The sequence below is a fragment of the Acanthopagrus latus genome, chromosome 9 (genome assembly GCF_904848185.1).
Source record: "Acanthopagrus latus isolate v.2019 chromosome 9, fAcaLat1.1, whole genome shotgun sequence".
In the NCBI taxonomy this organism is placed as follows: domain Eukaryota; kingdom Metazoa; phylum Chordata; class Actinopteri; order Spariformes; family Sparidae; genus Acanthopagrus; species Acanthopagrus latus.
The window spans coordinates 142,834-167,628 of record NC_051047.1 but is presented as its reverse complement, the minus strand read 5'-3'; the positions used below and the strand labels follow the sequence as shown (position 1 = coordinate 167,628).

Below are 24,795 nucleotides of genomic sequence, written 5' to 3'. Positions count from 1 at the left end.
TTGAGTTGCAGAAATTAAGTTTTTTAAAAAATGGACTAGCTTGCCACATCTTCATTTCACTCTGATTTTAGGGTGTCTACACAATTGAGCCCTCTGTAGGCTGAAAACTTTTATTTCCATTAAAAGACTTGGCATCCTTTTGTTCCTAAGACATTGCCCTGTCGTTATTTGTATAGATATCCAACTTCATATTGAGATCTGATGTATCTAATGTGTTTCTTTAAAGTGCTCCTTTAATTTTTGTGAGCAGTGTATTTGAACAGTATGGAGTTTTACAACCTTTTTTTCCTCAAGGACATGTGGATTATTCAACCTGCCCTGTTTATTTAGGAACACACATGGACAGTTTGTACACCTTCCCTGTTGAGAGGATACATGGACTAAGTAAGGTTGGCAACCCCAGGATACTACCCACATGAACTATTCAACCCTTAAATCACTCCAAAGACTGTGGACAGCACCTCATTCTTTGGACTATGGGGTTGGACGTTGGGAAATGGAGAGGTCTGCATGGTAAACCAAAGCCTACTCTAATGTCTTCTTAGTGTATTTTCAATTGACTTAAAACACTTTCCTTTGTCGGGCATGTGGTTTTGGCGCGCTATCTCAGTTACGTTGCATCATATCCATTTTATTTTGTAATGCATCACGTTCAGTTTTATAAACACACTCTAATAAGTAATTCAAGGACCCAGTAAATGTGACAGTAATATGTAAGTATGCATGCTTAATAAAACTGCTGAATATTATGATGATGAGTATTTGATTTGACTACACCAAAATTCATTCGTAGAACTCCAGCAGGAACCTTTGAGTGAAATATACACATGTAAAATATTTTTTTTCTTTGAAATAAATTACTATTTGACTGACATATTATGACATATTATTATGACATATATATGGTTAAATATGTGTAATAATCACTGTATGTTTTAACAACATTTTTGACAATACACTACGAACAGCAATTAGTTTTATTAAGTGCAATTATTATAGAATTCAACTCAATTTTATTTGAGACGTAACTTAACAACTTAAAAAAATTACCTAAACAGAGCAGAACTGACGGAGAGTGACATCATTTTCTTACGGTTCTGGGACGGATCTGAAAAGGATGATGGCAGGCTGGCATGGCGGGCACAGTGGACTGAATTTCAACCTGACTGGACGGTAAGTATTTTTTTTAACAAATGTATAATTTCTCATAGGCCTCCTTAGTTACAGAAGCCAGACATGAGCATATCAGTTGACAAACATCACTATCGTGACAAAGCCATTCAACGTTACAGCTAGCTTAAGTTAGCTAGTTCATTTGCCTTGTTGGCATCCGAATAACTCAAGGCGTTACACTGAAGTTAGTTAGTCATAGGCTTCTTTGACACATCCTGTAGCTCAAACATTTAATGTGTGTAAGTACAACATGTTGTTGACCATTTTAAGGTGGAAGCAGGTTTGGGAATATAACCTAAAACTTTTCGCCCTGCCAAGTGATCCATGAGTGAGTCCTAGAGAGTCAAACTGCATCAGGTCCGGCCTCTGCATGGGCTGGCTCCCTTTTGGTGCTAAATGCCGACCAAGTCCTCTCCCAAGGGCTAAACTGCCGGACCCTAGTCCAACTAAATGGGTGGTCTCAGTCGAAAAAGGTGCACCGGTTCCTTGCCTGTTTTGGTTGCTTTGCATTGCAAACTATCCAAAATGTGAAACAATGTATGAATTCTCGCAGCTAGTGCAGACTCAGTGGACTATTATATGTGGCGTGAACACAACCTCCTCCCTCCAACTGCTGTGAGACATCTGGGCTCTCGTCTCTTTCTATTTTTAATGTCATGTGCTTTATCGGCATGCATAGGTGAGCAATATTTCTAAGGTGTAAAGAATAAGATAAAAATTGAGTTGTTGAGATTATTATTATTATTGAGATTAAACATAGGAAAAGATTTCACAGGAAAAAAGAGCATATCAACGAAACAATTAATTTTTCAAGCCAAGCCTGGTTTGTATTCAGCAAGATATAAAAGCATGCAATTCATAGTGACTTGTGTGTTAGGTTTTTATGGAAATACCATAAGTTTCACTGTTTTATCATGCATATATTTTAAAAATTTGATCAAGAAAAATGGGGAGGTAAGTTGTTTACTTCAGAAACGTTGGCAGTTTGATCCCATTAAAAAAAAAAAAAAGCTCTGTGATCTGGACATTAAAAACTCTCTAACGTATCCTGGCTAGTTGAGAGTTATTATTGATGGTAAACCCTCACGGTTTACTTGTTCTGATGATGCTGATGCATTTTTGCGTGACATCCCCATGAAATCTCCGTAAGTCCACCGGTCATAACTCTTCCTTATTCCGTTCCGTCCAAGTACTGTTTCTTTTGTTCCTGTCACTGATTTGTAGTGATGCTACGACTTGTTTGATTTTGAGTTACTTGGACTAATAACTGACTTTGTTTAAGAAAGTTCTGCGGCATCTTGTGGAACTATTCTACTAAGTGAACTACTTTTTTCTTCTTCTGTTCACCATAAACCACAACGCAAGGCCTCAAGACGACACAGTGATCTGTTGTAAAGTCTGTCGTAGCGTAAAGTCATGCTGTGAATTTGATAGATGATATCCTTGGTTACATTTATGTATGCGGAAGGCCTACTTTGATGGGAAGTGAATGCGAATCATAGGCTATGTGTGTGGATGTGCATGTATATATGTATTGTATGTATGTGTAGGCATGTGGGTGTGTGTGTCTGTATATACATATACATATATATATATATATATATATATATATATGTATGTATATATATATATATATACATGTATATATATATATATATATATATATATATATATATATATATATATAATATATGAAAAAAAAGACCTTCTCTATCTGTGTTATCCTCAAGCTCGGGTCCTCTACCAGAGGCCTGGGAGTTTGAGGGTTCTGCGCAGTATCTTGGCTGTTCCTAGGACTGCGCTCTTCTGGACTGAGGCTTCAGATGTTGTTCCTGGGATCTGTTGGAGCCACTCTCCCAGTTTGGGGGTTACTTCCCCGAGTCCCCCCACTACCACAGGGACCACTGCTCTTTCAACCCTTGGTACTTCTCAAGTTTTTCGTGTTCCTTCTTCCTGATGTTGCCGTCAGCTGGGATTGCCACATCTATGACCACCACCCTCTTCTGCTCTTGGTCCACCACCACTATGTCTGGTTGGTTAGCCAGGAGCTGTTTGTCAGTCTGGAAGCTGAAGTCCCACAGAACCTTGGCCCTGTTGTTCTCAGCCACCTTCTGTGGTATGGCTCATTGGGATTTGGGTACTTCTATTCCATACTGGTTGCAGATGTTCCTGTATACTATCCCAGCCACTTGGTTTTGCCTCTCCATGTATGCTGATCCAGCTAGCATCTTACACCCTGCTACTATGTGCTGGACTGTCTCCAGTGCTTCTTTGCACAGTCTGCATCTTGGGTCTGATCTACTCTGGTAGATCCTGGCCTCTATGGCTCTTGTGCTTATGGCCTGTTCTTGTGCTGCCATGATTAGTGCCTCTGTGCTGTCTGTCAGTCCTGCATTTTCCAGCCACTGGTAGGATTTCTTGATATCAGCCACTTCTTCTATCTGATGGTGGTACATGCCATGTAGGGGCTTGTCCCTCCAGGTTGTCTGCTCCTCCTCCTCTGCACTCTCATCTGGGTTCTGCTGCCTGAGACATTCACTTAGCAGTTTATCCTTCAGGGCCATTTTTTTGATGTATTCTTGAATTTTCGATGTTTCATCCTGGACCGTGGCCTTGACGCTCACTAGCCCTCGGCCTCCCTCTTTCCACTTAGTGTATAGCCTCAGGGTGCTGGACTTGGGCTGGAACCCTCTGTGCATGGTGAGGAGCTTTCTAGTCTTGATATCTGTGGCTTCTATCTTCTATCTTTAGCCAGCTTATGATACCAGCAGTGTATCTGATGACTGGTAGTGCATACAAGTTGATGGCTCGGACCTTGTTCTTAGCATTCAGCTGACTTTTCAGGACCTGCCTTACTCTCTGGAGGTATTTGGCTGTGGTTGACTTCCTTGTGGCCTCTTCATGGTTCCATTAGCCTGTGGGATGCCAAGGTACTTGTAGCTGTCTTGGATATCACCTATGTTGCCCTCTGGTAGGTCAATCCCCTCAGTCCTGATCATCTTGCCTCTCTTTGAGACCATCCGGCCACACTTGTCCAATCCAAACGACATCCCTATATCATCGCTGTAGATCCTGGTGGTGTGGATCAGTGAGTCTATTTCTCGCTCACTCCTGGCATACAGCTTGATGTCATCCATTTAGAGCAAGTGGCTGATTGTTGTCCCACTACAGAATCAGTACCTGTAGCCAGTATTCGTGATGATCTGACTGAGGGGGTTCAAGCCTATGCAGAACAGCAGTGGTGATGGTGCATTTCCTTGGTATATTCCGCACTTGAAGTTGACTTGGGCTATCGGCTTTGAATTGGCCTCTAGGGTTGTCTTCCACATTTCCATCGAGTTCTGGATGAAGGCCCTTAGGATCCTGTTGATCTTATACAGTTCCAGACATTCCAGTATCCATGTGTGCAGCCTTGAGTCGTAGGCTTTCTTGTAGTCAAACCAGGCAGTGCACAGGTTGGTCTGTCTCTTCTTACAGTCTCTGGCGACTGCTCTGTCAACCAGTAGTTGGTGCTTGGCTCCTCTGGTGTTACTACCAATTCCTTTCTGTGCCTCGCTCATGTATTGAGCCACATTCTTACTCATTTTGCCGCGGTGATGACTGACAGGGCCTTCCATGTTGTGCAGAGACAGGTAATTGGCCGGTAGTTGGATGGGATGGGTCCCCTATGGGGGTCCTTCATGATTAGGACTGTCCTGCCCTGGGTTAGCCACTTTGGGTGGGTCCCATCCCTCAGCAGCTGGTTCATCTGTGCTGCTAGGTGTTCATGGCGTGCAGTTAGCTTCTTGAGCCAGTATGTATGGATCATATCAGGGTCTGGTGCTGTCCAGCTCTTCATCTTTGACACTCTTTCTTGGATGTCTGCCATTGAGATGGTTACTGGTTCTTGTTCTGGGATGTTGCTATGGTCAGCCCTTAGGTCCACTAACCACTGGGCATCAGTATTGTGTGATGCCTCTCTCTTTCCGCTTCAGCTATTGGTGGGTCTGACCGGTTGTTGTTTCCCTGCCACTGAGAGTACACATTGGCTGGTTCAGTGGCAAACAGCTTGTTTATTCTCCTGGCCTCTCCCTCCTTGGTGCATCTCTTCAACCTGGTGGCCAGAGCTGATAGTCGTTGTTTGGCAGTTTCGAAAGCTTCTGGTATGGAGAGTGAGTTGCACTTCCTGGGTGCCCCTTTATTCACCATGTTCCCTTTCTGCAGTTCAGCTAGCTGGCTAACTTCTCTCCGTGTTGCCTTTATCTTGGCCTCTAACTGTCTCTTCCGTGGTGGGTATTGCTTGTTATGTCCCGAGCCCGCCTTGTACCCAAGCATCTCCATGATTACTGTTGCTGTACTGTGTATCAGCTTGTTAGTCTTAGTGATGGTTCCTGTGGGGATTGTCTTCAAAGCAGCATTCACGTCCACTAGCAGATCTTCTGAAGGTACTTGGCAACTCAGCTTCTGTATTCATCGGGGGCTCCAGGTTTCTAGTTGGGTCACGATCTTCCTTCTCAGGTCAGCAGCTCTTGTGTTGAGGCTGTTGGTATCTGTTGGGGCTTGGTACCCAATCTCTGGTTGTGGGGATGATGATGACATCTCCTGACTGACCTGTCGTCCTGTCTCCCCCTTGCCGTAGCATCGTTTTTGTGTCAATCTCTAGTTATGATAGTAGATTTCGATTACGGATGTTGGAACACTGGGCTAACAGCTGTTTCTTTGTTTATATACACTATATATATATATATATATATATATATATATATATATATATATATATATATATATATATATATAGTCACTGTTGCCTTGTAACACTTGTCAGGGTTCATTTGTGGAATTTCTTGACTTGACTTAATGAGGTTGGGACCATCAGTTGTGTTGTACAGAAGTCAGGGTTAGGGTTAGTGTGTCCCCAAGTCCAGTCGCAAAAACCATCAAGCGTTACAACAAAACTGGCTCACATGAGTACCGCCCCAGGAAAGGAAGACCAAGAGGCACCTCTGCTGCTGAGGAGAAGTTCATCTGAGTCACCAGCCTCAGAAATCGGAAGTTAACGGCACCTCAGATTAGAGCACAGTTGAATGCCACACAGAGTTCTAGTAGCAGACACATCTCTACATCAACGGTTCAGAGGAGACTGCGCGAATCAGGCCTTTATAGTCAAATAGTTGCTAAAAACCAAATCTGGAAATATGTGCTTTGGTCTGATGAGTCCAAATTTGAGATCTTTGGTTCATCCCACAATGTCTTTGTGTGACGCAGAAAAGGTGAACGTATGGTCTCCTCATGCATGGTTCCCACCATGAAGCATGGAGGAGGAGGTGTAATGGTGTGGGGCTGCTTTGCTAGTAACACTGTTGGGGATTTATTCAAAATTAAAGGCACACTGAACCAGCACAACTACCACAGCATCCTCCAGCGACATGCAATCCCATCCGGTTTGCGTTTAGTTGGACCATCATTTATTTTTCAGCAGGACAATGACCCCAAACACACCTCCAGGCTGTGTAAGGGCTATTTGACCAAGAAGAAGAGTGATGGAGGGCTTCGCCAGATGACCTGGCCCCCACAGTCGAGATGGTTTGGGATGAGATGGACCACAGACTGAAGGCAAAAGGGCCAACAAGCACTCAGCATCTCTGGGAACTCCTTCAAGACTGTTGGAAAACCATTTCAGGTGACTACCTTATGAAGCTCATTGAGAGAATGCCAAAAGTGTGCAAAGCAGTAATCAAAGCAAAGGGTGGAGATTTTGAAGGCTCTAAAATATAAAATATGTTTTAAGTTATTCCACACTTTTTTGTTTACAACATAATTCCATATGTGTTCATTCATAGATTTGACGCCTTCAGTGAGAATCCATGTAAATAGTCATAAAAATCCAGAAAAAAACATTAAATGAGAGGGTGTGCACAAACGCTTGACTGGTAGTGTACATAAATGTAAACATGAACATAAACATAACATAAGATACAACCATTCAATTTATGTGTTTTTCATATGAGCTTTAATAGACATGCTTAATATACAAGCTATTAAATGGTTTATGTCCTTCAGTAGTTTTATGCAGTCCTATTTCTTTCGCAAGGTAACTTCTCACTTGTAAACATTTATAAAAGGCTGATTTCGGTAGGTTATATAGTTTTGCTAAGTTCTCAAAAGTCTCTATTCCTATATCTGTAACTGTCTTATCATATCAAGTCAAGTCTTTACTTTCCCAGTTTTTAAAAATATTGTCATTCAGAGTTGGTTTAAATTCCCTGTCCATTGCAGTCTCTCTCATAAATATTAGATCCTTTTGAATAACATTTGATTTTGTAACTTTTACCCAGGCCATTATTGTATTTCTTATACATGTGTTCTCATTTTTTATGGTGTCATTGATAGTTATTTTACCAGATACGTACACATTCCAATATTTACCCATTTGTTGAATTTCAATGTCAGACAGTGACCGGTTTGGCAAGAGCAGCATAGTAATAATTAATTAAATTTGAGAGAGCTAGTCCCCCATGTAGTTTGGCTGTTTTGAGCATCTTAAGTTTAATACAAGGTTTTCTTTCTCCCCAAATAAATGTATTAAAAAATGGTATCCCATTGACTAAAGTTCTTTTTTTTATTAATTGGCAAATTTTGAAAGTGAAATAAAAATCTTGGTAAAATGTTTGTTTTCATGATCTCATTTGTCTCTGTTATTGTTAGTGGGACCCGTTTCCTTTTTTTAAGTCTTGTTTAATGGTCACCCCTAAGTGTCTCAATTTTTTTGTTGCCAATTTAGGTTATATTTAGATCTGATAATATATGATATTGACTGCACAACTATCATTGCTTCTGATTTACCCATATTGAGTTTATAGTCAGACACTGCACTGTATTGTTTTATTTCCTCCATACTCGGGATTGCGATATATTAGTTAGGTCGAGGATCAAATCATCCACATATATTGCCAAATTGTGCTCTTCTTGTCTCAATAACAGTCATTGTATTTTACAGTTCTGTCTTATGCTCTCTGCAAATTCCAAGTTCTGTAGCCATAATGAAACTTATGGGGGAGAGGGTCTCCCTGCCTTGTTCCCGAAAAAGATATTATACTATTTACTTGTATTCTTGACCTTGGTGTATTATATATCGTTTTTAACCAGCTGATAAATTGATGATTAGATTCAAATTTTTGACACACCTCAAATTTAAAAGACCAGGAGACCTGATCAAAAGCTTTTTCTGCGTCTAGCATTGAGATAAGCATTTGCTGTTTTGTCTTTAAAGAGTTTTCTATTATATTCAAGGTCATTCTAATGTTATCCCCCAGAGTTCTATTGGAGACAAAACCTGACTGATCAGGATTCATAATGTTAGGAATAATGAATTTAAGTCTATTTGCAAGAATTGGAGTAATTTATGGTCTACGAAGATACTGGGCAATATGAGGCACAATCTGTTAGTTCTTTACCTTATTTATGAATTAATGTGATAACAGCCGAATTCCAAGTATCTGTACATTGTCTGTTCTCCAGAGCCCAGTTAAAGGTTGTACATAGCAGAAGTACTAATAAAGCTTGAAATACTTCATAGAAATCATTTGTGAATCAATCAATTTCAGGATATTTCTCACTTGTTTGTCTTTTTTATAATATGATACAATTCTGTCTCTGTTATTGACTCAGTTCAACAATTATTTTGATCTTCCATTACTAACTACTATCTATTAAGTTATTAAAATTGTAGTTCCCAAAGAATTAAAATGGGACATTTGAATGGAACAATTGGCCAGAACACCCCTTTCACAGATGAAAATGGGCAATGATCCTTATCAAATGAGTCCACACTGTCAGACTTGGACGAAAGAAGAGGACTCAGATGCAGTATGGCAGAAGTACAGTCAAGTTTTATTAATCTGATTCTTTGACTCTCAGGAATGAATGATAACCAAAAGCTATGAAAGTACTGAGACAAACACAAGACAAACAACATAAAACACAGAAAACAAAAAGCGCTCCTGAAGGAGGATAACTACACTGAACTAGGGTCAAAATCTAAGTATGAAAATTACAACAAAAATTCAGTCCGAAGAGGAAGCACAAGGCTATTAAACTTATCTATTCTATCGTATGAAAAATTAACCAACAAAAAATCGCTCTCGAGGAGGAAAACCAAAAGGGCTAGAAAATCTCCAAATACAAACAAAACCTTAACCAGAAAATTACAACCAAAAATCACTCTTCAAGAGAGGACAAAAAATACAGATAAATAAACCAAGAAAATACTTATCACAAGGGAGATCAAGGACTGTGGATTCAAAGGGCTTAGGCATACGACATGAAGACGAAATACTTTGGCACGGAGACAGGGGAAGACAAAGACTTTATACACATGAGGGAGGGGAGCACAGGTGGAAACAATCAGGAATGCCAATAGCCGTCTGACCTTATACACCGGACCTCCTTCGATGACCTCGGGTGGTGGTGGGGGCGTGGTGGTAGGCACCATCCTGCTTTCTCTCACCGGTTTGAGTTGACTGACATGAAATGTGGGATGAACTCGAAGGGACCGAGGCAGACGCAGACGAACCGCTGCTGGGCCAATGTTTCTGGTGACTGGGAAAGGACCAACAATTCGTGGAGCTAGTTTCTTCGAAGCTACCTTAAGGTTCAGATCTTTCGCTGATAACCATACCCTTTGTCCTGGACGGTAGTTGGGAGCCGGGCGTCTCTTCCGGTCCGCAAATCTTTTCACCCGATCTCCCTGGCGGGTCAAAACCTGTCTGGCGGCTGCCCAGATGCGGCGACAGCGTTGGACCATGGCGTAGGCTGAGGGTACTGAAGCTTCTCTTTCATTGTCTGGGAACAAGGGTGGCTGATAACCAAAAGCACAATGAAAAGGGGACAGACCTGTAGCTGAAGTGGGCAATGAATTGTGTGCATACTCAACCCAGACCAGGTGTTTGCTCCATGTCGAGGGATTCTGGTGTACCAAACATCGGAGGCCGGTTTCCAACTGTTGGTTAAGGCGTTCGGTCTGGCCGTTTGCTTCTGGGTGATACCCTGAGGTCAAGCTGGCTGTGGCTCCAATCAGGCTGCAGAATTCGCTCCAGAACTTGGATACGAACTGGGGCCCCCGGTCTGAAACAATGTCTTTTGGAAATCCGTGGATACGAAAGACTTGTGTCATCATGACTTCGGCTGTCTCTTTGGCTGACGGTAGTTTCGGTAGTGCGATGAAGTGCACCATCTTAGAGAAACGGTCCACCACCGTCAGGACCGTAGTATTTCCCTGTGAGACCGGGAGCCCTGTGACAAAGTCCAAAGAGATATCCGACCATGGCCTGGATGGGATGGGAAGTGGTTGTAGTAAGCCAGTGCGTGCTCTGGAAGATGTCTTATTTCGATCGCAGACCGAACAAGCCTCTACGTACTCACGGACCTCCGACTCCATCGTTGGCCACCAGAACCTCCGGGAGATGACATACATGGTGCGTTTGACCCCCGGATGGCATGAAAGCAGCGAGGTGTGAGCCCAATGAATCACCTGTGGCCGTAGCTCAGCGGGTACATACAAACGGTCGACGGGACAGCCACGAGGTGACGGGGCCCCACCATTAGCCTGCTTTACCTCGTTTTCTATAGGCCAAGTCACCACTCCTACCACACAATTCAGTGGCAGGATGGGTTCGGTTTCCTTGGTCTTAGGCTCGGGATCAAAGAGTCTGGACAGCACGTCTGGTTTTACGTTTCTGGATCCCGGCCTGTAAGACAAAGTAAAGGAGAAACGATTAAAGAACAGCGCCCACCTGGCTTGGCGAGAGTTTAATCTTTTGGCTTTGCGGATAAATTCTAAATTTTTATGGTCAGTCCAGACAATGAAAGGTTGTTCGGCACCCTCTAACCAATGTCGCCATTCCTCCAACGCTAGTTTTACCGCCAACAGTTCCCGGTTGCCGACGTCGTAGTTCCGTTCCGCTGATGATAGGCGTCAGGACAGGAATGCGCAAGGGTGCATCTTGCCGTCTTTTCAGATCTTTGGGACAGGACCGCTCCAACTCCGTCATTCGAGGCATCGACCTCCACCACGAATTGTCTTTGGGGATCTGGTAGGGTGAGGATGGGCGCTGTGGTGAAGCGGTGCTTGAGTTCTTGAAATGCCTTGTCTGCCTCCGGACTCCATTTGAACGGCACCTGGGTGGAGGTAAGAGCATGGAGAGGAGCGGCTATTGCGCTGAACCCTCTGACAAACCGCCTATAAAAGTTAGCAAATCCGAGGAATTGCTGAACCTTATTGCGGCTGTCTGGAGTAGGCCATTCGGCTACAGCGCTAACTTTAGCCGGATCCATCTGAACTCTTCCAGGGGCTACAATGAAGCCCAGGAATGAGACAGTCTCGGCATGAAATACACTTTTCTCAGCTTTAACATACAATTTATGTTCAAGGAGTCTACTGAGAACTTGGGCTACATGATCTTGGTGCGTGGCGAGGTCTGGAGAATAAATCAATATATCGTCCAAGTACACATAGACGAACTGGTCCAGGAAGTCTCGGAGAACATCATTTATCATTGCCTGAAAAACAGCAGGTGCATTAGTCAGTCCAAAGGGCATCACGCAATACTCATAGTGTCCACTGGGTGTGTTGAAGCCGGTCTTCCACTCGTCTCCCTCTCGGATTCTGACCAGATGATAGGCGTTGCGAAGATCTAATTTCGTGAACACCTTGGCTTGTTGTAGTTGATCGAAAACAGAAGTCATCAGTGGAAGTGGGTAACGGTTTTTAATGGTTATTTCATTCAGTGGGCTATAGTCTATGCATGGGCGAAGCGAACCATCTTTCTTACCCACGAAGAAAACCCGGCTCCCGCTGGCGATGAGGATGGACGAATTAGTCCAGCTTTCAGAGACGCGGAGATGTAGTCGTTCATCGCTGCTTTCTCTGGTCCGGAGATGGAGTACAGACGTCCCTTAGGGATCGTAGGACCAGGAATCAAGTCAATGGCACAATCGTAAGGTCGATGAGGAGGGAGAGAAAGGGCTTTGGTTTTATTAAAAACCTCTTGGAGATGATGGTAGCAATTCGGGACTGAGGTCAGGTCCGGATATTCTGCGTCAGAGACAGGATTAGTAGTGAACAGATTGATCTCAGTGACCGGTTCATTAAGACAGTGTTCGGCGCAGTCTTTCCCCCATTCTCTGATTTGACCACTCTTCCAGTCGATATGGGGATTGTGATGAAAAAGCCAAAGTTGCCCCAAAATCAGAGAGAGGTAGAAGTGAATAAATGGAACTGGATGTCTTCGTGATGATTCCCAAAAGATAATTTGACCGGACTGCTTATGTGGGAAATAGTGAAAATGTCTGCTCCGTTAAGAGAGCGCGCCCGGATGGGGTTGGTTAGGGGCTCACAGTCAATGTTCAGTTTCTTAGCTAGATTCCAATCCATCAAGCTTTCATCGGCCCCTGAGTCAATCAATACATCCAGTTCGAACTGTGAATTTAGCTTAACTTGTGTGAGTGCTCGCACGGCAGTTTTAGCGACTTGATTAGAACTCACCCCCCGGGTCCGTTTGGCTGGACAAACGCTGACGAGGTTACCGGTCTCTCCGCAGTAGAAGCACCTTCCCTCTTGGCGTCTCTTCTGTCGCTCCTCCTGGGATAGTCGGGCTCTTCCTAGCTGCATAGGCTCCTCGTCAGAACAAGAAGGGGGTTTTTCTGGGGTTGATCGTAGCGGGGTCGGCCATCTTGGTTCTCGTTGTGTCGTATGCTCCTCTCGGCTGTGTCGTCTTCCTTCGCGATGTCGTCTGAGTTGACTTCGTCAATTGTCTGTACGAATAGCGAGAGCGATGAGTGCGTCCAGGCTGGTGGGTAAATCCAACGGCACCAGTAATTCTTGGATTTCCTCCGACAAACCTTTCAAGAATATGTCGTAAAGTGCTGCATTGTTCCATCCACTCTCGGCTGCTAGAGTGCGAAACTGAATGGCATAATCACATACCGAATCCGTTCCTTGTTTCAGCGAGCTGAGTTCCTGAGCCTTCTCTCAGTTGGTACACACGGGGTCGAAAATCCTGGTTAGTGCCGCCTGAAATCCGGCAATGGTGTCGGCTCCATTCCGCCGACACCCAAGCTTTAGCTCCTCCTGTCAGGTGTGAAATCATAAACGCCACCTTGGCACGGTCTGTTAGAAAAGCTTGTGGCATAAACGCGAAGTGAATAGAACAGTCTATTAAAAAGGTTCGACAAAGTCCCGGCTCACCGGCGTACTGGGTAGGAGGCGCCAGTTTGCAGGAGGATCCTCCGGATGGTGGTAGTACTTCCGGGTGGGCTGGAGGAGAAGCGTTCGGGGTGGCTTGGTTTTGGCGACCGAGTTGTCCCAGCAGCTCTTTGAACTGGGCGGAGATCTGCCCCATGTTGGCCGCCATGGCGGTCTGGAACTCTTCTTGGCGACTTAAACGAGCTTCCTGGGTCCTCAGCATTTCGGAAAGTCGCTCTGCCTCTGCTGAGTCCATAGCTGGCCAAAGTATACTGTCAGACTTGGACGAAAGAAGAGGACTCAGATGCAGTATGGCAGAAGTACAGTCAAGTTTTATTAATCTAAACCGCTGGCAAAAAAAGTGAGTACACCCCTAAGTGAAAATATCCAAATTGGGCCCAAAGTGTCAACATGTTGTGTGGCCACCACTGTTTTCCAGCACTCCTGTAATCCTCTTGGCCATGGAGTTCACCAGAGCTTCACAGGTTGCCACTAGAATCTTCTTCCACTCCTCCATGATGACATCATGGAGCTGATCGATGTTCGAGACCTTGTGCTCCTCCACCTTTCATTTGAAAATGACCCACAGATGCTCAATAGGGTTTAGGTCTGAAACACACTTGGCCAGTCCATTGGAGGTGTGTTTGGGGTTGTTATCATGTTGGAATACTGCCCTGCGACCAAGTTTCCGAAGGGAGGGGATCATGCTCAGCTTCAGTATGTCACAGTACATGTTGGCATTCATGGTTCCCCCAATGAACTGGAGCTCCCCAGTGCTGGTAGCACTCATGCAACCCCAGACCATGACACTCCCACCACCATGGTTGACTGTATGCAAGACACACTTGTATTTGTACTCCTCACCTGGTTGCCACCACACAATGTTGAGAGCATCTGAACCAAATAAGTTTATCTTGGTCTCATCAGACCACTGCACAGGGTTCCAGCAATCCATGTCCTTCTGATTGTTATCAGCAAACTGTTTGCGGGCTTTCTTGTGCATCATCTTTAGAAGAGGCTTCCTTCTGGGATGACAGTCATGCAGACCAACTTCCAGTGACCAGTATGAGAGAGTGTGAGACCGATAACACCAAATTTAACACACCTGCTTCCCATTCACACCTAAGACCTTGTAACACTAATGAGTCACATGACTCCATGGAGAGAAAATGGCTAATTGGGCCCAATTTGGACATTTTCACTTATGGGTATACTAACGTTTGTTGCCAGTGGATTAGACATTAATCGCTGTGTGTTGAGTTATTTTGAGGGGACAGTAAATTTACACAGTTATACAAGCTGTACACTGACTACTTTACATTGTAGCAAACTGTCATTTCTTCATTGTTGTCCCATAAAAAGATACAACAAATTATTTACAAAATGTGAGGGGTATACTCACTTATGTGAGATATTGTATACACTCAACTAAGAAACATCCAGCTCTGGGGTCAGATACAGTGTAAAACGACCCACATACTAGTCAGGGTTAGGGTTAACCCTCTCCAGAAAGTCCTGCAATGGACCTGGCCCAAACAAGCCACCCTAGTCCACAGTAAGATAAAGAGAAACATGTCACTAAATGTGAAAACAGAGAAGGTCCTTGTTTTTTACAAAGATGTAACAAAATACAAGAACATAAACGTCTGATCATGCATTATACAGATTTAATGAAAAAACGTTTCCAATACATGAACATGTTAATCTGCACTGGTCCCATGGCTATGCAAATTAGAAGGTGGTCCCATCTTTAAACTATCCAACTCAAATTAGATGAAAAATAATCTTATCATTACTGATTATTATGGTTATGTGGCTGGCTTAGTGTGGTGAAACTTAGCAGCTAATTCTGGGGTGCTGAATGAAGTACATGGAGAGGACTGTGTGGAAGAATAGACTGTATTAAATCTTGGCCTCATACAGTTTAGCTGTCATTGGACTGATGGCAACTCACAGTTTGCATACATTGTCAGGGAGATCGGGGAAGATGTGAATGGACAAGCTTGGTAAAGAGCCTTTCTTTGCCCACGATGCACTCCAAAGTACTGCAGATGTACTAGAATGGGATGAGGGCGCACACCTTCCTTCCATTTGGGGGCCAAGGATCTATGGGTTCCATCAATAATCACGGAAGATATGACAGAACTGCGGTTAGCTCCTTTAGATCCTTCTGCGACACTGATATTTTGTCGCTGGCTCCTGGATTCAAGGTCCTTGCATTTTTTCTAAAGTCACTTTACCCCACATGACTGTGATTCATTCTGGCAGTCCAGTTTTGCAATGCACTCAAGTAGATCATTGAGGCTTTGTGCAAGGGCAGACTGTTCCTCAGTAGTGTCTTTATGGTCTTGTTGCAGTTTTTCCAATTTCTCTCACCAAATCATGTTGTGACTTTTGACTGTTAGTTATAGTCTCCATCCGAAGAACTTCAATATCTCTGCTTAGATATTGATGAAGGGTGGCAATTTCACCTTTAAAATCTGCAAGAGACACTTGGTGAGATAGCTGTATTTCACATTTCAATGCTTGTAAAATAGGCCATATGTCCTCAGCCATCTTGTGATTTCATGCCATTTGAGTTTTTTGTTTTTGTTTTTTTTTTTTAACAATTTATTTATTAAAATTTTTCAAACAAAGTACAATATTTCAGAGTCAATGCCATTAACATTAGGTATTAAATCCCTATCCCAAACAGTGAGTGAATTCCAGAATCAAGCCCCATTTCAATTCCGACCATGCACGTCACCCATAGGAGCAGCTCTACAATGTAAAAAAGTTACAAATCCTCCCCAACATTTATCAAAGACTGATGTTTTTTTTCCTGGGATAAAACATTTTTTCTGATGGCAAGTATGACAAGAGCTCTTTAAGCCACAAAGAAACACCAGGTGGATCCTCGCTTTTCCAGTTGATAGCTATACATTTGTTGGCTGCAATTAGGACTAATCTGATAAAACGAGTGTTGACTCTCATATTAAAAACCAACAGGTCCCCCAGTAGTGTCAGCCATGGACTGGCCGGGATTTCCACCCCCACAATTCCTTTAACAATGTCCAGGATAGATCTCCAGCACTGCTCCAAACATCTACACGTCCAGAACATGTGAAGAAGTCCTGTTTCAGTCGTACACCTAGGGCAGTATTCAGAGTAGTTACTACTTATCTTATGGAGATGATGAGGAGTCAAATAAACCCTATGTATAAGATTAAACTGTAATAGTTTGTGTCAGCTGTTATAGGAGAATGATTGAGAGCTACTACATATCTCCTTCCATTCAAAGACCTCAAAGGCAGAAACAGTGTCTGTTTCCCACTTAAGTTTTGCAGTAGAAGCTTTAGTTTCTGCCAGGCTCATTAGTCTGTTATAAGAATAGGATAAAATGCTTTTAGAGTTATGCTTGTCTCACATCAAACTGTCTATCTCAGAATCCTCTAAGGGGATACGTTTCCCACCTTGCTGTACCCTAATAAAATCTCTGACTTGTAAGTATTTAAAAAAAATGTGCTGAGGGGAGCCCGAAAGAGAGCCTCAGTTGCTCAAAGGATCTCAGAAAATTATGCTCATATAAGTGTCCAAAAGTGAATATATATCTGTTATACCAGTTTCTAGTAATGCCGTCTCTCAATGCCCCAGGAAGAACCAGATTAAAATTAAATGGAGTGGAACCGTACAGTGTGCGGACACTATGGAACTTTGCTCTAATTTCATCCCTGATTTTTGATGTAAGTTTTATCATTGGATTTGTGGATACATATTTTTGCTTGTGATAATAGTTAATAAATGGAATGCTAGACAAAGTTTCAATTGTATGGGACTGTTCGATCTGTTTCCAAGCTGGAGGGTGCTCTAAGTTTTTAATCCAAATCCAGATAGCTCTGGATTGAGCAGCCAAATAGTATAGCTGAAAATCTGGTAAATTTAGCACTCCCTGTTCAGTGGGCCAACAGAGGGTTTTGAGCTTGACTCTGGGAGTTTTACCATTCCGCAGAAATCTAGATATCAGTTTGTCCGGGTTTTTAAAGAAAGTTTTCAAAATTGGTGTTGGCAGTGCTTGAAACAAGTAAAGAAATTTGGGTAAAATATTTTTTAATACAATTTATTCTTGTCTTGTATGTCTGTTGACATATCTCTGAATATCATTATGGTCGAGTTGCCATATTGTCGTGAACTTTTGCTCCGGGCCGCCTCGATGATCTTGACCGTGTCAGAGAAGCAGAGCAGCCGGATCACAATGGCGCAGGGTCTGGTGCCATCTGCTGGGCGTTGCTGCAGAGACCTGTGCGCACGCTCCACTTCAAGATTACCCCCTCTAAGTGAAGCATCTTGGGTAGCCATTCTTGAATAAATGCCACTGTGTCCTTCCCCTCCACTCCTAGAAATCCGACCAGCCTCAGACTCTTCCTACGGGGTTGGTTCTCTTGGTCGTTCACTTGTTCCCTTAGGTCACTCAGTTTGCTGTCTGTAGTTTTTTTTGTAGTCATCCAGCTTACGCTGCATGGCGGCTAGCGAGTCATCAAACTCACATTGCTTCCCCTCAATGCTCTTTACTTGGTGTCCAATAGCTTGGTTGTCTTTGGCGATCTTTTACATCATTTCAGGAAGCCGATTTAAACGTCTACGCTGGTTTACTTTTCCTTATGTTGTGCTGTCTGATTTAACTTTTTCACATTCTCATATTCGGAATTGTAATTTTTGTGCTGGTTTATAGTTTAACCATTAGTGAGGTAGCTGTTACATTTCCTGACACCAGCTGTTTTATCCTCCGCCAAAGCACACTCTGCTGGAAAAAAATGTAATTAGTAATTACACCAATTCTAAATTACCCCAAGTATGTTTTACATATGTACAAGGTTTTCATATTGGTGCATATTGGACAATATTTACACTGATACTGATATATCTGTGATAGACTAATATTGGCCAATAAAATAGTCTACTGATAAATTGGTCAGGCTCTACTATTTTGCACAATGTTCACTGAGTGTTCTTCAAGGAATTAAGATGGCAATTTTTATGGGGTCATGTAATTTAAGATAACCCTGCTTGAAGTGTATTGTGAGAAACATGAGAAAAACCTGCCTGAATAAACTCAGTCCATTGCATACAATTTATATATGTATTTACTCAATACTGTATACAGTTATAAAAAGACTGTAGTAGGGAGAGAAGGAATTAAAAAAGGGAATTATAGAATTAGAAATGTCACAGTTATAGTTAAGGCATCCTGCAGCAATTTCCTTTGGGAGATGTACATAGGTGTGTCAGGGCAGGGTGGTGCTCTCATTGGGCCATCCCCCCTGTTAAAAAAATAACAAATCACTTACTGGCTGTTGTTATGATAAGAGGACCTTGCCATGTACTTATGTGATGTGTTATTTTAAGAAGACATGATCCGGATGTGTGGGAAAATAAAACATCTAAAGGGAGCATAAGTGTATGTTTAGGTGTAAAGTTGGCAAGCCCTACCAATAATGTGGAGATACTGTATGAAAAAATAACCCATATGGCCTTCTTTTCCATTCCTCTCAGCTCAGCAAATGTGACCCTCCGTCAGATCTGACCTGATTTAGGCTGATTGAAGTCTATTTAAACTGTCTGTCTTGGGAGTTGCTGGTGTTCTTTAATAAGAGTTCCATAGCCCAGATTCTCATAGACACACTACAGTCACACTGCCAACAGTTTATGTTTGTTAATGAAGCAAAGCCAGTGAAATGGTCCAAAATATACAACTGTTCCCAATTCTACACTGAAAAAGACAGTGGATAGTGATAATGCTGAAACTACCACAGGGGCAATTCATTGGAAAGTTATGAAACATTTAAATCACTTCACTTCATCATCTTTGATAAATCTATTCCTTAATACAGGATCTATATGTATATATATGTATATATATATGTATATATATATATGTGTATATATGTATATATATATGTATATATATGTGTGTTTATATATATATATATATATATATATACAGTACATAATTTCACACTGTATGGCCAGTGGTGGTGTCAGAGTCTCCCGCTCTTAATCCAAAACACCTATTTCTCAACATTGGAGTTGATCCAATACTGATCACAATATTTCTGCCACAGGCCATGCTTTACTCAACAATAAAACTGAAAATAAACAACAGTTAAATAAACAAAAACGCTGCAGAATTTTGAGATCCTACCAGCTGCAGAATCTTCTTGTGTCACTGGTGCCATAGCAGTAAATAAACCAGCAAATCATCAAGTTAATCATCAAATAAATCAACCTGGATAAACTCAATACAATCATATACTCATGAGAGTTTTCCTTTATTGAGCTCAATATATTCCTTTATTGAACTCCTTTATGGAACTCAATATATTTACATTCTGGAATAGACAGCCATATACAAATAACAGAAAAAATAACAGCATTTAACATCTCTATTACAGCTCATGTATTGGACTGTACCAGCTGTTCAACAGAAATACAGAATAACTATTTTTTTGAACATGGAAAGGGACTTTATATAAATGAATGACCGATTAAATTTGTTCTGCTCACTGATCTTGATGATCGCTCCTCTTTGAACTAAAGCTGAGATGCCATTTTGCATTATTTATCACTTCTACTCAGGGGCGAGTCCTCAAATGGGCAATATGGACAGCCATCCAGCTCAGCATTTGTGGAGGGGTGGCATTAGCTGGCACAAAAAAGGAAAAAGGTTCACCTCTGGACCTCAGCTCCCCCGCACCAGTAGGGAGAGCTGAGGTCCAGAGGTGTAGCAGTGGGATTCATCTAATCAAAATCTAATCAAAACTAATGCAATTAGTCATAATAAGATAGATAAGATCTACAGATTGACTTGACTGCTTTGCCTCAGAGCTTGCCAACTTGGCCTTTCTAAATATGCCATCACCAAAAGCATATCAGATGAAAGACATTGACACTTTCCCTTTGCAGCCATGGTCACCTTTGTGTCCACAAGTGCTTTCAGTGCTCAGGCTGGCTCTGTATTGGGTCTTTTTTTTTGGTAATAAGATCAAAAACTGCATTGCAGTGTTATAGCAGATAACCAATATTCCAAGCATGACTGCTGAAAGGTTGGAGAAGACCGCCTTGCATGCCATCTTTAACAGGCCACTGTCTTGCAAGGCCTCATCAATGCTGGTGGTTTGACACAACCTTGAAAATGAAATTGATCACAGAAACTTGGTAACCATCAGCTTCAGATAAAAGGAATTTACTCCCATCTGTGGAGAATGGTTTAGCTCATGGTTACCCTGGTTTTGGATTAAGGTTTGGGTGTCCTGTCCAGTGGAGAGTTCTTCAACAGGTAGCTGATTAACTTTTGTGCTGGTTGGCTGGATACCTCTGTCAATGTCATTGATAACATGCTCAGGCTTACACAATGAAGAAAAGTACAATGCAGATGCAGTTCTAAAGTTGGAAAGAGGATATGGATCCATTGCTCCTCTTTTTTGGTATTTGGTTGCTGGTGTCAAAATTGATAAGACTCTCCTCAGAAAGCGTGAATATGCCTCTGGCATGGGGTCTGTGTGGAAGCAAAGTACATTTTCAGGTAAGTCAGATTTGTTTTCTCTGCTTTCTTGGCTGTTTGGGGTTTTCTTTAATATGTTTCTTTTGCAGCTGTTTACAGTTTCATTGTGCTTTAAAAAAAATCTGGGTTTAACTCTGCAGCAAGATGAACAGGAGAAAACGTCTTGATAGGACCAGATGTAGATACATGCAGCGGTGGGGCAGAGCAGAAGAACCTAGGCTGCACATTGCAGCTCGCATGGTGGTGGGGCCTCGGCTTTAGTATTCTGGGTAGGACTGCTTGGAGGCTTTGGCAAGTTGAAGGAACCTAAGGGTTCTGTCTTGCTTTTCTTTCCTGATGCCTACCTCATTAAAAAAAAAAAAAAAAAAAAAAAAAAATTCCCAGCAGTCTGTGTGTGCTTGTTTTAGTGACTGAATCTGCCAACACCTTCTTTTCCCCCCTCAGTGTGGTGTTGACATAATGTACTCACAAAAACAAAAAAATCGAATTCTAAAATATGATATATTTTCAGAATTGATGTTTCACTGTAAGATGTGTGTGCTTATACAAACTGACAACGATGAGGCAATTACAGTTAATTATTTTACTAAATAAAATAATTCGGGCCCGAGCAGGTCTCGACCTGTGAGGTCCCTATTATAAACGTAGGGATTATTCTTATTCTTCTGCACTTTGACTGCAGTTTTGGGGGCCTGAACTAAAACTAAAATTTGGAATATACATCACAGCTGGCGAAAATTGCGATCCTGCACATTGTCGTTGGGCATGGTCGCGACTTGCAGGCTCTGTAGCGCCCCCTATTGTTCTGCCCCGCTTTCTACGTGTGCATAAAAGAATGAAATTCGGTAAGCACATTTATCATGAGCAGACGCACAAAATTTTGTGGGGCTGATACCGTCACTCCAACAGGAAGTCATATATTTTGATGTGTGGCTTAATTTTTTTCCCAAATCCATGCCTACTTTGAAAATTATCTCCCCCTGAGCGCCACAGTCTTCAAATTCTCTGAGTAACATCATCATGCCTTGAAGATCAAAAGTTGGTCAAAGCATTTGGATTCATCATACCTGGTGGATGTGACATTTTTTCCTTCACCATAAAGCATCAAGTCCCTCAAACTTCGACGTACAATTTCCCATCTCCACCAAATTGCTGAGGAATATAGAGGGTGTTGCCCTGAATACATCTTCAGAGCAAATACTAAGTCAGCCATTTTGGTTTTGGTCACCATTTTGAAAAATCGCCATACCTGTGAGAGACCTGTGAGGTCCCTATCGTAATTGGAAAAATTATTCTTATTATTCTTATTTTTGTATTATTATTCTCTAAGTTTGACTGCAGTTTTGGAAGCCTGAACATACCCGAAAACTCACCAAATTTGGAATGTACATCACATCCGGCGTATTGTAATTGTGATTCTGCATTGTCATTGGCCGTGGTCGTGACCTGCGGGCTGTGTACTGCCCCCTATTGTAACGCCCCGCCTCCTACATGCACATACATGAACGAAATTCAAACTCAGTCCAACAGGAAGTCTTCCATTTTGATGTGTGGCATAATTTTTCCCAAATTCATGCCTCCTTTGAAAACTATCTTGTCCTAGAGCTTTAACATCACAGTTTTGACATTAACTCAGTATCATCTTCATGCCTCGAAGATGAAAAGTTATGAAAATCTTTCCACTACGTCATACCTGGTGGACGTGACGGTGGAAACTTTTTTTTTCCTTCGCCGTGAAGCATCAGGTCTTTATAACTTCAACATACAATTTCCCATCTACACCAAAATGCACATAGATGTAGACAGTGTTGCCCCGAATACGTCTCAGCATCAATACCGATTTGGCCATTTTTACTGTTGCCGCCATTTTTAAATATTTGCATACCTCATAGTGTAATGCCCTCCTCCAACAGATTCAACACCACAGACTACACAGTCAGTGAGGATCATCGTCTTACCTTTAACATGAAAAGTTATGAAAATCTTGATCCTACGTCATACCTGCTGGCCATGGTGGAGCCGGCCATTTAAATCCTTCGATGTAAAGCATCAAGTCCCTCTAACTTCGACATACAATTTTCCATCTACACCAAATTACCAAGAGATTTAACACCACATTCTTCACATTCACTCAATATCATCCTCATGCCTTGAAGATCAAAAGTGGTTGAAAGCTTTTGGCTACACCATACCTGGTGGACGAGATGGTGGAAACCATTTTCCCCCCTTGGCATCACATCCTTATAATTTCAACATACAATTTCACCATATTTCTCAGAAATGTAAAGGGAGTCGCGCTTAATACATGTGTGCATCAATACTGTGTCGTATCCATAGCGCCACCCACTGGACACAGAAAGTGAGACAAACATCATCCAATGCTATTTACAAGACATTTACTGCTTGTTCTCCCCATCCCCACCGGACAGCACCACAGCCTGACACGCACAGCCTGCGAGGGCCCGTCCATCGCTGCTTGCAGCTTTAATTAGGGCCTGCAAGTTCCCTATTGTTTTTCAAATGATTATCATCATTATATGCAATTTGTTATTTTTCTTTGTCCAAAATGATCACATTTTCATTGCCTGAACATACCCCAAAATCACCAAACTTGGAATATAAGTCACACCTGGCAACATTTTTAATAATAATAATTTATAATCTATTGTCGTTATGAATTTCCACTACTAGGTGGTGCTACAATCAAGGGAAGTGCATTTCAGCTTGAATTATTTTTAGTTTTTCTTTGTCCCAAATGATCGCATTTTTCACTACCTAAACATGCAAGAAAACACACATTCAGAAATCTTATATCCACACGTTCACTGAGTTCTGATGAATCTTGTGATATAGGCCATGCCCATTTCCGCCTACTGTTTTTTTTGTTTTTTTTTTTCATTTATGAAATGTCAAAAACCTACTTTTTCGAATTCCTCCCAGGCCATTTGACCGATTTGCACAAAACTTCAGACATAGCACGTTGGCAGGTCTGCATTTTATTTCCACTGTCTGACAGTGAGGACAAAACAGTTTAGACATTGGGAGATAGGACATTTCTTGGAAAGACAGGACATTGCTAGTCCTCACATTCAAACAAACCTTTGAAGGGCTGTTTGAGAGTCAAGATGTGGTATGACAGTGTAGCTCAGATTAGGGGACTACAAATACCTAAAAGCATCTGGCAGGCTCTGACTTGGGTTATCCTCTCATTGTTGACACTTCCATGAGGAAAATATCAGGGAAGCATATTATTATTGTGTGCATGCATGTGTGGATACCTGTCAGGGAGCTGATGTGTTCACTCGAGCCATCTTTACTGATTCCTCCCTCCTCTGTGATGTGGCTCATCGGGACACTGAGACTCAGGCTGTCTTCATCTAACGGCTGCAACAAATATCAACAACAACAAAGTGGTTTAGAGCTAAAAATAAACATATTATTTGATTAACAAAATCCATTAAAAAATTGACAAAAACTAATGTCTGACTGTTGTCTGAAGTCATTTAGTCGGTATGAAACGCAAACTTTTGCTGATCCCCAACTTCTCCAATGTGAAGATTTGCTGCTTTTCTCTGTTTTGTGTTAAACTGAATATTCTTTATGTTGGATTGGGGATGAGAGAAAACAAGCTATTTAAAGAGATCCGCTGTCTTACTATTTTCCAACATTATGTAGTATTTAGACTATTGAGTCATAAAGTAAATATTGACAGATGAATCAATAATAAAAAATAACCATTAGCTGCAGCTGTAATCCACTTTGTAGTTCAACTAGTTGTAGTTACTGATACTGCTTAGGTAAAAGGTACAAAATATATGGAAAGGTACAGAAATTGCATACCAAAATGCAGATCATATCTGACAAA

At 42.0% G+C, this 24,795-nt stretch overlaps 1 protein-coding gene across 13 annotated transcripts in view; it reads right to left on the bottom strand.

Annotated features, from left to right (window-relative positions):
• The window catches only part of lrch1 (leucine-rich repeats and calponin homology (CH) domain containing 1), a 251,315-nt gene that overhangs the window by 115,008 nt on the left and 111,512 nt on the right, over positions 1 to 24,795 (bottom strand). For all 13 annotated transcript variants that reach the window (XR_005076873.1, XR_005076874.1, XR_005076876.1 and 10 more), the window contains exon 8: positions 24,209 to 24,314. Coding sequence is in view for 9 of the 13 variants with exons in the window: in XM_037109402.1 (XP_036965297.1) it covers positions 24,209 to 24,314 (106 nt within the window). In the remaining 4 variants the exon portion in view is untranslated. The remainder of the gene's footprint in view (positions 1 to 24,208; positions 24,315 to 24,795) is intronic.